At 40.9% G+C, this 16,087-nt stretch overlaps 1 protein-coding gene across 3 annotated transcripts; it reads left to right on the forward strand.

The window, feature by feature from the left end:
* Window positions 1-6,090: 6,090 nt before the first annotated feature.
* Window positions 6,091-16,018, forward strand: LOC109879739 (trans-Golgi network integral membrane protein 1). 3 transcript variants are annotated; one of them, XM_020471914.2, is made up of 5 exons: window positions 6,112-6,301; window positions 11,862-12,040; window positions 12,077-12,445; window positions 13,432-13,515; window positions 13,703-16,018. In XM_020471914.2, exons 1-5 carry the CDS (start codon window positions 6,244-6,246, stop codon window positions 13,703-13,705), a joined length of 693 nt encoding a protein of 230 aa, XP_020327503.2. In that variant the 5' UTR covers window positions 6,112-6,243; the 3' UTR covers window positions 13,706-16,018. The 3 variants fall into 3 exon arrangements, with proteins under 3 accessions (XP_020327488.2, XP_020327496.2, XP_020327503.2); XM_020471899.2 differs by having other exon boundaries at window positions 6,091-6,301; window positions 11,862-12,445; XM_020471907.2 differs by having other exon boundaries at window positions 6,093-6,301; window positions 11,862-12,445; window positions 13,706-16,018.
* Window positions 16,019-16,087: the final 69 nt, after the last annotated feature.

The following is a 16,087-nucleotide window of genomic DNA, read 5'->3' on the forward strand; positions in this document are numbered from 1 at the left end:
GTCATGTAGTGCATGTAGCTGCAATGTATAAAATTCATATTTGAACAAATGCTATCCTATTTGTTCCTTCATACATACAGGCCAGAAACGGAATGAATTTTTCTTGATATTAGTATTTTAGGTTTTTATTTGCACAACATTGTAGAGTCTGAATCCTTAGCCCCTCGTTGATTAACTATAATAGAGTGACAATTAAATCTTATGATGGAACAAATGTAGTAATAGCGTTCTACCTATAAACATTTTCCTGATCCCATTTGAAAATAACAGATATTAGTACTGTATATTTATTGAAAGAGGGGGGGGGGGTATTGTCAATCCTTGTAAGTGTGCATCCCTAGCCCTTACTGGTCACAGTTTATCGAATTATAAGTATTGTATTTGGTTGCATCTACTAGATAACTGCCATGTGCACAAGGTCAGATTTAATACATGTTAATTTTGCTCATTAAATTCTTGCAGTCTCTTGTCAAGGTTCTTTTTTGGGCCCTCATTTGATCTCAAATTCATTCCAGGTTAACCCTTTGATATTTCAAATGCATGACATGGAGACATTGCATAGACAAGTCTCCACTGTAGAGACCCAAATAAGTACCCCATTAGACAGAGGAGTTAATATGACTCCTCTCAGGTTAGAATATCAGTGGTTAATTCTTGAATTCAATAAATAATACTATTTGATTATAGAGAAGGATCCATTCAGATTGGCATTCAGGAGACACTGTAACATCCTGTTATTATATGCAGGTAGCATGGACATAAAATCCTAGTAGTGGCTTATAGGCTACAATATTCAAGTCTGGCTAGCACATTGAACCTTTATTTAACTAGGCAAGTCCGTTAAGAACAAATTATTATTTACAATGACGGCCTACCCCGGCCAAACCTGAACAACGCTGGACCAATTGTGCGTTCTATAGTACTCCCAATCACGGCCGGATGTGATACAGCCTGGATTCAAACCAGGGACTGTAGTGACACCTCTTGCACTGAGATGCAGTGCCTTAGACTGCTGCGCCACTCGGGAGCCCAAAACCTAAACCTAGCCCTAACTGTTGATTTTAGCCTGTGGAATGTTGTCCCACTCCTCTTCAATGGCTGTGCATTAGTTGCTGGATTTCGGTTGGAACTGGAACATGTTGTTGTACACGTTTATCCTGAACATCCCAAACGTGCGTAATGGTTGACATATTTGGTGAATATGCAGGCCATGGAAGAACTGGTACATTTTCATTTTACAGGAATTGTGTACAGATCCTTGTGACATGGGGCCTTGGATTACCATGCTGAAACATGAGGTGATGGCAGTGGATGAATGGCACAACAATGGGCCTCAGGATCTCATCACGGTATCTCTGTGCATTCAAATTGCCATTGACAAAATGCAATTGGGTTCGATGTCCATTGCTTATGCCTGCCTGCCCATACCATAACCCCACCACCACCATGGGTCACCCTGTTCACAACATTGACATCAGCAAACCGTTTGCCCACACAATGCCATACACGTGGTCTGCAGTTGTGAGGCCGATTGGACGTACTGCCAAAATCCATAAAATGATGTTGGAGGTGGCTTATGGTAGAAAAATGAATATTCAATCATCTGACAACTGCTCTGGTGGACACTTCTAAGGCAGCATGCCAATTGAACGTTTCCTGAAAACTTGAGACATCTGTGGCATTGTATAGTATGACAAAACTGCACATTTTAGAGTAGCCTTTTAATGTCCCCAGCACAAGGTGCCCCTGTGTAATTATCACGCTGTTTAATCAGCTTCTTGAGATGCCAAGATAATCCATCCACTTGACAGGTGTGGCAAAGGAGAAATGCTCACTAACAGGGATGTAAACAAATGTGTGCACAAAATTTGAGAGAAGTTTTTTGTGTGTATTAAACATTTCTGGGATCTTTTATTCAGCTCATGAAACATGGGACCAACATTTCACATGTTGCGTTTTATATTTTTGTTCAGTGTATATCAAGTTTCGCAAATTCATAACATATAACACAATTTGTAGTTCGTAACATATCATACAATTTAATACATACCATACGAAATGTAAATATCATTCTAAATGGAGGGTCCCGGATTTACGTACAGAATAATACGAAATGTGCTGAGACCAGGTTTCACAATGTTGTTGGTTCAAATCCCATAAGGAGCATTTTTTTTATCCTTCAAGGTGGTTTGGTTTAAGAAATCCATTGTTTTTATTAAGTAAAGGTTTCTTATGTATTTTGTCAGCAGAGCCTAGCGGTTGGAGTGTTGGGCCAGTGAACGAAAAGTTGTTAGTTGCGTGAAATAGGACAAATGTAATTATTATTTTATGGTGTCATATTAAATGACATTGGGATCCATGCCGATCTTACTGTGAACACATTCATATGCAAATGCAGAGAGATTCAGTGGGGTCTGACTACTACCATGGAGCTGTTTGTCAATTTGTGCAATAAAAAGCTCTAGATCCTCCTAGGCGCAGCAAAGTAAACATTCAAAGTAAACATTCAATATGTGCAAAAGCCTTGAGATAATCTTCCTTACGGAATCATCAATAAAATGCAACTTGTTTGAGCACACAACCTGAGATTGTGGGAGTGATAATCATCCAAATGTTAATGAGAGGTATTTTACATCTCAGCTGGAAACAAGAGACCTGTGGATTCTTGTCATGAATGTGTCTTCATTATGGTATTTGACATTTAGAAAGTTGGATCATCTATCTCATTCTTGAGTTACATTTGCATTCCCTTCTTTAAGGTCAAATGGGTATGAATAATACATTAAGAATGGGGTTCTTAAGCTCACAGCAAGTGATACCTGTCTTCATAGAGGTGCCAGCTGAGTCTTGTCAAACTGGGGGGGAAACAATCAATTGATATCACGTTGAGAAAGCAGGGTAGAAGCAAACACACTGGAACCTTCCAGACACTTCCAACATCCTGATATCTATCGATATGGACACCAAGATAATGATAGCACAGGAAAAAGCAGTCATGATTGTATAAGTACAGGAATAATGACATATTTGACCCTATATTTGAACCCTGTATGCATGTATTACTTTAGTTGATAATCTGGTAGACTCTTTCCGTTCTGTCTGTAGACAATAACATAATTGAAATTTGAGATAAGCAGCACTCCATTTATTTTTTGCAGCCCTACCCCTCCTAGACAGCCCATGTAGAATGTGGATTACTTACTCATTCTGACTGTTATTATGGCTCATATATAAAATTTTATTTGTCACATGCGCCAAATACAACAGGTGAAATTACAGTGAAATGCTTACTTACAAGCCCTTAAACCAACAATGCAGTTAAAAAAAAAAAAAGTAAGAGATAAGAATAACAAATCATTAAAGAGCAGCAGTAAATAACAATAGCGGGGCTATATACAGGGGGTGCGGTACAGAATCAATGTGGGGCGGCAGGGTAGCCTAGTGGTTAGAGTAACCGAAAGGTTGCAAGTTCAAATCCCTGAGCTGACAAGGTAAGAAATTTGTCGTTCTACACCCGAACAAGGCAGTTAACCCACTGTTCCTAGGCCGTCAGTGAAAATAAGAATTTGTTCTTAACTGACTTGCCTAGTTACAGTGCCTTGCGAAAGTATTCGGCCCCCTTGAACTTTGCCACATTTCAGGCTTCAAACATAAAGATATAAAACTGTATTTTTTTGTGAAGAATCAACAACAAGTGGGACACAATCATGAAGTGGAACGACATTTATTGGATATTTCAAACTTTTTTAACAAATCAAAAACTGAAAAATTGGGCGTGCAAAATTATTCAGCCCCTTTACTTTCAGTGCAACAAACTCTCTCCAGAAGTTCAGTGAGGATCTCTGAATGATCCAATGTTGACCTAAATGACTAATGATGATAAATACAATCCACCTGTGTGTAATCAAGTCTCCGTATAAATGCACCTGCACTGTGATAGTCTCAGAGGTCCGTTAAAAGCGCAGAGAGCATCATGAAGAACAAGGAACACACCAGGCAGGTCCGAGATACTGTTGTGAAGAAGTTTAAAGCCGGATTTGGATACAAAAAGATTTCCCAAGCTTTAAACATCCCAAAGAGCACTGTGCAAGCGATAATATTGAAATGGAAGGAGTATCAGACCACTGCAAATCTACCAAGACCTGGCCGTCCCTCTAAACTTTCAGCTCATGCAAGGAGAAGACTGATCAGAGATGCAGCCAAGAGGCCCATGATCACTCTGGATGAATTGCAGAGATCTACAGCTGAGGTGGGAGACTCTGTCCATAGGACAACAATCAGTCGTATATTGCACAAATCTGGCCTTTATGGAAGAGTGGCAAGAAGAAAGCCATTTCTTAAAGATATCCATAAAAAGTGTTGTTTAAAGTTTGCCACAAGCCACCTGGGAGACACACCAAACATGTGGAAGAAGGTGCTCTGGTCAGATGAAACCAAAATTGAACTTTTTGGCAACAATGCAAAACGTTATGTTTGGCGTAAAAGCAACACAGCTCATCACCCTGAACACACCATCCCCACTGTCAAACATGGTGGTGGCAGCATCATGGTTTGGGCCTGCTTTTCTTCAGCAGGGACAGGGAAGATGGTTAAAATTGATGGGAAGATGGATGGAGCCAAATCCAGGACCATTCTGGAAGAAAACCTGATGGAGTCTGCAAAAGACCTGAGACCGGGACGGAGATTTGTCTTCCAACAAGACAATGATCCAAAACATAAAGCAAAATCTACAATGGAATGGTTCAAAAATAAACATATCCAGGTGTTAGAATGGCCAAGTCAAAGTCCAGACCTGAATCCAATCGAGAATCTGTGGAAAGAACTGAAAACTGCTGTTCACAAATTCTCTCCATCCAACCTCACTGAGCTCGAGCTGTTTTGCAAGGAGGAATGGGAAAAAAATGTCAGTCTCTCGATGTGCAAAACTGATAGAGACATACCCCAAGCGACTTACAGCTGTAATCGCAGCAAAAGGTGGCGCTACAAAGTATTAACTTAAGGGGGCTGAATAATTTTGCACGCCCAATTTTTCAGTTTTTGATTTGTTTAAAAAGTTTGAAATATCCAATAAATGTCGTTCCACTTCATGATTGTGTCCCACTTGTTGTTGATTCTTCACAAAAAAATACAGTTTTATATCTTTATGTTTGAAGCCTGAAATGTGGCAAAAGGTTGCAAAGTTCAAGGGGGCCGAATACTTTGGCAAGGCACTGTAAATAAAGGTTACATTTAAAAAATGAAAAGTGAAGGGTTAGCTAAAAGGGTTAGGGTTAGCTAACTTGCAAAGTAGCTAAAAAGTAGTTGGGAAAGTTGTTTGTGATGAAATTTGAACTCACAACCTTTGGGTTACTATACATTTGCGTTATACACCCACCCATCCATCCACGCTGACCAAGTAAGTCTTATGTAACATTTTATACTAAATGGAGTGTCTCGGATTTACATACAGAATAATACAAAATGCTAAGAGACCAGGTAGCATTTTGGTCTGTAAACATATCCCATTAGACCTTAGCTGCAAACTGGCCTTTCTCCTATACAGATTGTGACAGGCTCTAGTAGCTAGCAGGCCTATGCTTATTGGAAATGTTTCACAAATGTAATATGAATCTGTATATATAGGCGTCTAAACAGACCAGTATAAATATTATTCTAATATACACTTCTAAGACATATTGGAAAACATGGTTTAATGTGATATTCTATGATACTGGTGATCAACTTCAAGGTTTATCACATCATCAGTAGGCCTGTACTGATCTCTGCTGGATTCCTTTAAATATTGCAATTGGCAGACAAAACAAATCTACATTTTGGAGCGCTTGGAGTTGTGTGAACGCACATCACATTCAGTTGCATAGCCAACTTTTAATGTACAAAAATCGGATATTGGAAATCGTGAGTTTATCTGTTTTATTTGACAATGATTCAATCTGTGACGTAAAATCAGGTGTATTCATTACGCTTATTCTGTTGCAAAACGTTTCTTAGACGGAAGCAAACGGAAAGAAACGGGGCGGGATCTAGCTGAATTTGTCCAATAGAAACTGTCGTTTTACTCGCAAAACGGAACTGTTTGGACTAATAATTACACTCTTGGTTTTGGCAGACTTGAACAGTAGGAGGAAGAAGGAAGTGTTTATATCAGGATTTGAGTCATCACCTTTGAGCCAAGCATTATTGGGAACTCTTTCCGTAGTAATTTCTTATATCTGACTAGGTTTGTTTTGCCTCAAAGCTACAATGAGAACAATATCTATGTTGTTTATCGTGCTGGTTTATTTGTCTGGTGGTGTCAGAGGTGAGAGTTTTTGTAAAATATTTTTAAAAGATAGCTAGCTAATTTAGAGCTCAATCTGCTAATCTTAATTTGCCTAGACCAGGTGCATGCCATACCTACTATATAACGCTACTTAAACAAATGCTTTACCTCAAGTAACGTTACAATAACTTTGAACAGTCAATCTTTGTTTTTATGTGCGTTGTGTACCGAGACTCGCTATACGTTAGATAATCGGATATTGGAACATGAGGCAGCTATAGTAAACTCGTACATCGCCTTGATCAGTACAATTGCCCTTATTTTAGCGCCCCCAAAACGTAATACTTCCAGATCAACTGTATTGTTAATACCATTGTAAAGCACAATTTCTCCCCTTTCCAACATAATCAAATACATGACCTAAACGCTGCCCGTTTCTGCATAATTCAAGCAGGCAATGAGCCCCATTGGGTCTTTTTAAAAATGTCAGGTGGGGAAGCGAAACTAATGCGTGATAGTGAAAAGAGGATATGTGTGGGAAAATTGCTTTTTTTCACTTGAGCTGTCCAATTTATCAACTTATCGCCTCTAAAATGTAAATAAAACACTAAAGAGTTTTTATAATGTGTCATTACATACCTATTTGAAGGTTTGTGTCGAATTTTAATCAGGTTTTTAGGGCGGTGCTACAGTGATCTTAGAAGTAAACAGCGGCTTTGAGAATGATGATTGCATGTAATGACGCAAAAAATGACAAGGTATCCCTCCCTTACCCCGTCACTGTCCATTTCTTGTTTTTAAAGGATGAGAGAAGTGCTACACCTGGTGGAGAGAGATTGTAAGACAGAAATAGTTGCTTTATGCGTGCTGTACGTTACGACATGACACGTCAAGATTTAATGGAGGGTCAGTTTTTTTGAACTTTTCTCCAATACTATAGAGCCATTACCATGTCAATCACCGTTTGAATAGATACCTAGTTCACACCCCCGATTTTGAAGTCAACACAGTCCCATTAGTTTTCTTTGTAGCCTCGTTTGAATGTTGCGGTTGCGCACATTTGTACAGAATGGGGTGAGTTTACGTTAGCTAGCTACCCCAATGACGTGGGCCAATTTACATAGCGTCTATGAATGGGTTATAGCAAAACTAACTACTTTTTAGCGCCTTTTGACAAAACACCGGTTGGGGCCAAACAGACTGGGTTAGCTTAGGGTGCGTTCTTAAATTGACTGGCTATCTACTCCGATTTCAGAGCACTCTCGTTTGATGCCGTAAGCCCACCAGAGGCACATGCGTTTTGCTGTATGTTTTTGCCAGTTGTCTGTATTTGCTGCACATGTGCTTCACAAGGCTTCAGAGCATTTTGAAGCATGGAATAAAATAATTTTCGCCCTGTTCGACCAAAGCTAATAATTTGAAGAGATTAAAGTTATTATCCTATTCACCTAGTTTTTTATTAGGCTGGCAGAGCTACCAACAGGCAGGTAAACAGAAGGGTGCATTGCAACAATTCATCTAGTTTGTTTCTATTCTTCTGTCACTCATCACTAGAGACATCAATACATTGAACTGGTTACATATAGAGTACTGATTTCAAATCACTAGCTTGTCCTGCATGATGGCAGGCTAAATTGTGCACAGGACAGTTGTGCGTAATTAATTTCTCACACCATTCTGTTTGCTGGTTTCCTGAAAACTAGCCAACAGGGCACACTACCCAAGTGTAGTAATGATGAATTGTCTGTGTCATTCTTACCTGAGACAACTTTCTAGTCGTTCAGCCGGTCTCTTCTCTAACTACACAATAGTCATCATCATTTGGAACTGTATGGTGTCACCCCCGCCATGGGAACTTTTATGATCTTGCGTTTGTACCACTGCAAAGTCATGCAGTGCACAAGTTGAAAATATTGATTGCACGCCGTACACAGAATACACAGGGTGCGGCATCCCAAATGTAGCGTTGCAGACTGCTCCATTGACAATGAATGACGCCTTGATCACACCGACAGCATCATTACGCAAAATGGTACACCGCATCATCTGGATATGTGGGCAACAAAAGTTCAACATTTACCTTCTACCATTTCTGTCAAGCCATTTGATGCATATGTTTGATAAATCCAACATATGCACCACATGGGACAACTGCTTCTGCAAGGCAAACGTAATGTTCCATTGAAAATGAATGTACCTCTGGTGTACCAAAATGCAAAAACACTGTTGGGTTGATCGAGGCGTGACTTCCGAAGGAACGCAAAAATTCGAATGCATCTGCTGGACATGAAGCTTGAGTTAGGCTGGACAATAGAACGAGTCAAAATTCACCCAAAGCTGAAAAACGGAATCGAACGTTCAGAGCCTGTTTTGACTGGAGTGAAGTAACAACTTGTGTAGAAAGTAAACATCCGCACCTCAATGGTGCCAAGTGTGCTTGTCTGCATAATGAGGAAGTAGGGAAAAAATGGTAACTTCTGACTATTTCTGGACTAGCATTTGATGACAACGAGATACACTGCTCAGCCTTACATAATTAGAGAGGAGATTCTCATGATTAAAATGGTGTACAGTTAATTCAAATCTAAATATACATATTGCGAGATATTTGGCAAAATACAGACATACCTATATTTCCCTATAGTAAACAATGGGACGACCTCAGAGTAACATGAGTAATTTTTGTTGTTTACATTTTAACTATAAACAACGTGAGCAGGTCTCCATTGCCAACTATAGCAACACTGCCATTGTTACATAGTACAACAAAATTGGATTAGAATGTTCGGAAGGCGAATTGGTGCCACAGTGCTCAATAGAACTAATAGCAGCTGGCAGGGTCAAAAAGGCCCCAAAATAATGCCTGTTTTTTTTCGTGATTACTTAAAAACTACGGCAGGCAGCTGGGATATATGGTAATATTATGAAACTGGGCTCCACTGCGGATGCAATTAACTACTTTTTATTAGAAAAAAGCATTGTTAAGCATTTCATGTGTCCAGCCTACTTGAGTGTGCCAGAGCGTAGAATAACTGATGAATTTACAACACCCGTTGAATATGGCTGGTATGAGTGAACACTGGCAAAAAAAGTAATTATATTGTTGTTAGCAGCACAGTTAGTCACCAACGCTGTAGATAGCATGAACCACCTCTACTATGGGTAGTAAAATGGCCAGAGTGAGGTGTTCTCTCATTTGTCTGGAACTAGGTAGGTAAAAGGTAGCCAACTAACCAGTTAGCTTGTGTGCTTGACTGCTGTTGTGAGGTTAAAACCCTCGATCAACCCTACTCCTCGGCCAGAGCGTCCAGTGTGTTAAAGCGAAACACTCTGAATTTATGAATGGACAATCTGACAACACTCTGAATTTACCAACGCCCAGAGCGCACTCTGGCTCTACAGAGTGAATTTACAAACACACCCTTAGACTGTTGACATGTAAGCTATATTTCTTCTCCAATGTTTATTGAAAACATAAATACATTTGCACAACAAGCACATCTCTAAAATACATTGTTACAGTTGTTAGTTAGCAAGCTAGTGAATTTTAGCCATATTAGCTTTGACATGAAATCAGTCAAAAGAAGACATGATATCAATAACGAGCTGAAACGAGCAGTTTACGATTTCCCACATGACAGTTTCTTGTCATTCTTGCTAGTAATCTGGCCAACCAGAATAACAACAACATGCTGACTTCTGTCCGATGGGAAGCGCACATGGTTTTTGTGATGTCAGCGAGCCCATCTGTAGTATCTTCTGTCCAGTGTAAATTTGTTAACAGCCCAGACACTCCTTCTGAACGTTAAAACGTATCGCTTGCGGAACGGTTTTGGAAACATTAAGGAATGTATCTTTCATATCAACAATTTTGAAAAAGCTAAAATTACTACGTCTTTATATATATTTTTTTGTATTAGATATATATTTTTTATATTTTATCCCCTTTTTTCGCCCCAATTTCGATCTTGTCTTATCACTGCAAATCCCCAACGGGCTTGGGAGGCGAAGATCGAGCCATGCGTCCTCCGAAACATGCCACGCCACGCTTCTTAACACCCGCCTGCTTAACCCGGAAGCCAGCCACACCAATGTGTCAGAGGAAACACTGTTCAACTGACGAACAAGGTCAGCCTACAGGTGCTCGGCCCGCCACAAGGAGTCGCTAGAGCGTGGTGAGCCAGGTAAAGCCCTCCCCTAACCCGGATGACCCTGGGCCAATTGTGCGCCGACCTCTATGGGACTCTGATCACGGCCGGTTGTGATACAATCCGGGAACGAACCTGGGTCTAGTGACGCCTCTAGCACTGTGATGCAGTGCCTTAGACCGCTGCGCCACTCAGGAGGCCCCTTTTTATAGGGTTTTGTTCCCACACTGGCCATATGTTACAGTGCTTGTTTACCGTGGACAGACTGAAGGCGGTGGCTGAATCCCAAATCACCCTCGCCCCTCCATTTGCACATTCACTCAGGCATCTGAGAAAGCTGAGGGAGCGGAAATTATTGAGGGTGCAAGGACTAATTAGCCCCTCCGGTATGAACTTTGACTGAGCCTGCAATGCTGCCGGCTTCTTAGTAAAGTGGAATCCCACAAGTTTGCGCAACTTGATGCAAAATAATGGAGACGTCGTGCCTAATTATGACACCTGCATTTGTTTACGTCTGATGTCGAGACTTGACTCGTAAAAGATAAATACCTCCCAAATTAAATGTTAATGAGGTTTACATTTTGTAAAACGACAGGATATTTGTTCATTTGAGTTTCATGCTCGTTTTATTATTTAAAAGTGGAACATGAATTGCATCATTTAAGTCACGAGTGTGTCATGGGTTTATTGATCCCCTGCCATTCTCTGGAAGTTACCCTCAGTTTCATCAGCAACAGGTGACAACAGAGGGCCCTCTGAGAGACTTGCTAGGGGCAAGGTAGTAGTCTGCGATTCACAAGAGGTGCTCAACTGTACTATCTAGTGTGCTCCGAACACCTGTGTGTAAGCGTAACTGGGGAGGAAGTGTAGTTTGTCAACTGGAGGCACACACAGTTTGTGGATCTGTACAAAACTGCTACATGAAGTGTATTTCTTTATTTATTTTTTTAAGTGTCTTTCTCGCTGATATGAAAGATAAGGGGCATATCAGCATATGTTTCGCAAGTGGTGATTTTTTTTTACGTTTCTAAACGTTAAAACACAGCGTCTAAATTGTAGTTCAAACACAGGCAACCATGGGCAACGCTAACTGCTGAAAACCCTGCGGAGAAGTGTTTTTGAAAGCTAGATTTGCTAGTGTCCTGATGTTATACTGAACTGGCTATTTAATCTGATCAAATAATTGTTGAATGGCGGGAGCTAGCTAAAATCAGACACTATACTGCCAGTGCCACATTAGTTTTTTTAATTCACATTTTGGTTTAAACACACTGTACTCTGCTGCAGATTTCTTCCTCATATGTATTCGGGTGTGGGGTTGCTCCAGGTCTTACTATAAATAAGTGCTGCGGTCAGTTTAGTTTTCACTAAGCAGTCCAGCAGATGTTTTCAAAACATTTGAAATCAGCTCAAAGTGTTAATTTTTAAAAAATCTATATGTCCTCTTCAAGGAGACTCAAAGGACATGTCAGCACCAGGAGTATCTACTGGAAATAAACCAGAAGCAGGAGTATCTACTGGAAATAAACCAGAAGCAGGTGTACCAGAAGCAGGGGTATCTACTGGAAATAAGCCAGAAGCAGGGGTATCTACTGGAAATAAGCCAGAAGCAGGGGTATCTACTGAGAAGGAAACGACACTGGCACCAGGAGCCTCTCCTGAAAAGGAAACGACACTGGCACCAGGAGCCTCTCCTGAAAAGGAAACGACACTGGCACCAGGAGCCTCTCCTGAAAAGGAAATGACATCGGCACCAGTAGACCCAGCTGGAAAGGAAACGGCACCAGTAGACCCAGCTGGAAAGGAAACGGCACCAGTAGACCCGGCTGGAAAGGAAACGGCACCAGTAGACCCGGCTGGAAAGGAAACGGCACCAGTAGACCCGGCTGGAAAGGAAACGGCACCAGTAGACCCGGCTGGAAAGGAAACCCACGGCACACGTGATGAGGCAGAGAGCAGTCACTTCTTTGCTTATCTTGTGTGTTCAGCTGTGTTGGTGGCAGTGCTCTACATTAGCTACCACAACAAGCGGAAGGTACTTGGCTAATATCGATTTACACATTACAGCTTTTGATTCTTGGTCATAATGAGCGTCTGAGATTCTATATAAAATACATTTATTAATATACTGAACCAAAATATAAACGCAACCTGTAAAGTGTTGGTCCCATGTTACATGAGCTGAAATAAGATACCCAAGAAATTTTCCATATGCACAAAACACATTTCTCTCAAATGTTGTGCACAAATTTGTATACATCCCAGTTAGTGAGCTTTTCTCCTTTGCCAAGATAATACATCCACCTGACAGGTGTGGCATATCAAGAAGCTTATTAAACAGCACGGTAATTAGACAGGTGCACCTTGTGCTGGGGACAATAAAAGGCCACTCTAAAATGTGCAGTGTTGTCACACAACACAATGCCACAGATGTTTCCATTTTGAGGGAGCTCGCAATTGGCATGCTGACTGCAGGAATGTCCACCAGAGCTGTTGCCAGAGAATTTAATGTTTTTCTCTACCATAAGCCGCCATACGTCCACTCGGCCTCACAACCACAGACCATGTGTAACCAGCCCAGGACCTCCACATCCAGCTCCTTCACCTGCAGGATTATCTGAGACCAGCCACCTGCAGCTGATAAACCTGAAGTATTTCTGTCTGTAATAATGCCCTTTTGTGGGGAAAAACTCATTCTGATTGGCTGGGCCTGACTCCCGAGTGAGTGGGCCAATGGCTGCTCCCCTGCCCAGTCATGTGAAATCCATAGATTAGGGCCTAATTCATGCATTTCAATTTACTGATTTCCTTACATGAATTGTAACTCAGTCAAATCTCGGAAATTGTTGCATGTTGCGTTTTTATATTTTTCTTCAGTATATGAATTAGTCCATAAAAAGATACCTCCAGAACAAGCACATCCAAGACACTAGTGATATGAATGTGTTAGCTAAAAACATGTAATAGAACAGTCAATTAAACAAGTTGTGACACAGGACTATTATTGTCTGTTTTTGTCAGATCATTGCCTATTGCGTCGAGGGAAAGAGGTCGAGATCGGGACGTCGGCCCAAAGGCGCAGAGTACACCAAGCTGGAACAGAATGTAAGTATGAAAAATATGGATTGCATAGTCAATTCAATCCCTTTTTGTTGTTTTATTTATTGCTCTGTCCATACGTGGAGGGTTCTGAATAAAGATATGACGCTCCCTATGTGTGTTATAGGGTTTCAGAAGCAGATTGTAGGTTCTTTCCCTGTCTGGCACTAATTTTGTTTATTTTCTTCTTCAGTAGTGAAGAATGTCATGAAGTCATTGCCAGAAAACTGTGGATATAGGTGTTAAGATTAAATAAGGCACCAAACTGATTCCTGGGGAAAGAAGACTTGCTTGGTTTAATCAAAAAAAATATATATATTTTTTTTTACAAATGGGTATTACTAGATGTTTGTCTTTGGATGCTTATTGCATGACTATGCAGAGGATACTGTTGCTGAGAAAGATACGCATGCTTGTGTTTGCACTCCTGTGTTATTATGGTACTTTGGGGTGTCCTTTGTTCTCAGTCAGTCCATAATACCTTGATGTACTGACTCAGGCTGATTTTGTTTGTCACAGAAGAAGTTGTATTGTGAGGATTCCAACTGGTCCCTTAGTGTTTGCAAGTACTATTGGACAGTAGTTGGACACCTGCTATGATGACCACAATGTTGGCCATATGAATGTAATTGTACTTTTTGTATGTTTTGGAGTGTTGTATTTTCTTTTTAGCTTGATCCCTTCTGAGATGGCAGACGTTTTAGTTGCGTTGTGTTGGTTGGAGTGGAGTAAGTGGAAAAACAGTGAAGGTGATTGTGTGACTGATAATGCATGTGGATGAATGATACTGAAGTTAACCTAGGCCTAAGTTCCAAATATATTAGAGCAGGGGTGTCAAAAGCATTATCTTTACGAGGTTCGGAAGGCCACACGTAAAATGTGCTATTTCCTAGCTGTCAGAATCTGAATTAGAGCTCTGCTACCTGACCCAAGCCAGATGGGCCCTAACATTATACATCGGTTAGAGCCTGCTAGGCCTGTTTTTACCCACATCAATAACTAGGGTACGGGCAGGGCTCGGATATCACTAAATTGATCAGTAACATGTTGAAGCTGAGCCATTTGCTTGTGCTTTTCTGCTCCGTACAGTCATATCTAAGATCATAACATGGTGCCAGAAGTGCTTCAAATATAACGGGAGAGCTTATTTCACAAATAATGTTCCTTGAGTTTTGTAGAAGTTTAGAGTGACAAAAAGTAGCTAAAAGCCAATGTATGGTTAATCTGGCATCTGAATTGGCCGTAGAGCATTTAATGCGATGTGGTCTCTGCAGAAGTCAGGGCATTCATAATTCTTGAGGAGCAGAGCAGAGTTGTTAAGGAAGTGCGTTTGTGTTTATACGGGATGTACCGCCCCCACCTACCATCAACCAATCATGTCAATGTGGAGTGGTACGGAGCTCCCAGCATTGTTACATGCGGCCTCAGGAGGCTCTGTACAGAGGGTGTGATGCAGCTCTTGCGGAGGCCGCATCGCCTCCCAGATTTTGTATCCATGCGGAGGGCTCCCTATAGCTCTGCATTGACGTGATTGATCAACGGCTTTAACACTTCTCGCATGTCTCGTCATTGAGCAGAGCAGCCCAACGGAGCCGTTGCTATGGTTACACAGACTGAGCCGCTATTAGCATAGTGCATGCAGAGCGTGCTGCTAGCGCGAGACAGACAGAGAGGAGCAGTTAATGGATTTACTAAGTGGGGAAGTTATTTCTGGTTTCGGGCAGGGCTGGGCCTTTAAATTTGGCAGAAGTAATTGGGCCTGGGTAGGCTAGTGCTAAAATTCATGCACGTGCAGGGCTCTCCCCAGGATTTCTAGCTTGCGAAGGGGGCATTATGTAATTTATGTTCTTTCTAAAGAGGAACATTTTTATTTAACTAGTCAAGTCAGTTTATGAACAAATTCTTATTTACAATGACTGCCTACCCCAGCCAAACCCGGACGATGCTGGGCCAATTGTGCGCAGCACTATGGGACTCCCAATCACGGCCAGATGTGATTCATTCTGGATTTGAACCAGGGACTGTAGTGATGCCTTAGACCGCTGCGCCACTCATGACCCAAAAATAGCTTATCTGTCCCAAACTTTTCATGGTCTCAACAAAGCTGTCCTTTGAGGGCTTTAGGTAGGGTAGACATTTTGGCAAAATTAAGAGTATTGATTAACATTCCGAGCAATGTAGAAGATAAAAATATTATCCAATTGAAGAATATCTAAGACTGAGCCAGTGTATATTTCTCTCCTGTGGCTGTGTCCTAAATGATCACTATATTTCTACCCAGGGCCTTGTTTCAGAGAGATCTTTCCGTACAATGTGCTTTTCAATAGTCAATAGTTGAGTATGTAGTCATTTTGCACAGATCCTTTTTGTATGCTGGACCAATTTAAGCTAAATTGGATTAGAAATGACATTTTATACTATACCTACCTTGGTTTGGTCACTGTCACAACAATGCAAATGTTTTTCTTTTTTGGTGGGAGTTGAAATGAATAAAATGTATTTAACAATTCATTGTCATTTGAATTTATTTATTGTAAACTTTTCTACCCGTGGACACTTCTTACATTGGATGACACTA

The sequence above is a fragment of the Oncorhynchus kisutch genome, linkage group LG3 (assembly GCF_002021735.2).
Source record: "Oncorhynchus kisutch isolate 150728-3 linkage group LG3, Okis_V2, whole genome shotgun sequence".
Lineage (NCBI taxonomy): Eukaryota > Metazoa > Chordata > Actinopteri > Salmoniformes > Salmonidae > Oncorhynchus > Oncorhynchus kisutch.

What these genes read in the sequence shown, in the direction of transcription:
- LOC109879739 (XM_020471899.2), top strand. Translation starts at nt 6,244, where the DNA reads ATGAGAACAATATCTATGTTGTTTATCGTGCTGGTTTATTTGTCTGGT. An exon ending in TTTGTCTGGTGGTGTCAGAG is followed by an intron (nt 6,302 to 11,861) that starts GTGAGAGTTTTT and finishes GTCCTCTTCAAG; the next exon opens with GAGACTCAAAGGACATGTCA. An exon ending in GCTACCACAACAAGCGGAAG is followed by an intron (nt 12,446 to 13,431) that starts GTACTTGGCTAA and finishes TGTTTTTGTCAG; the next exon opens with ATCATTGCCTATTGCGTCGA.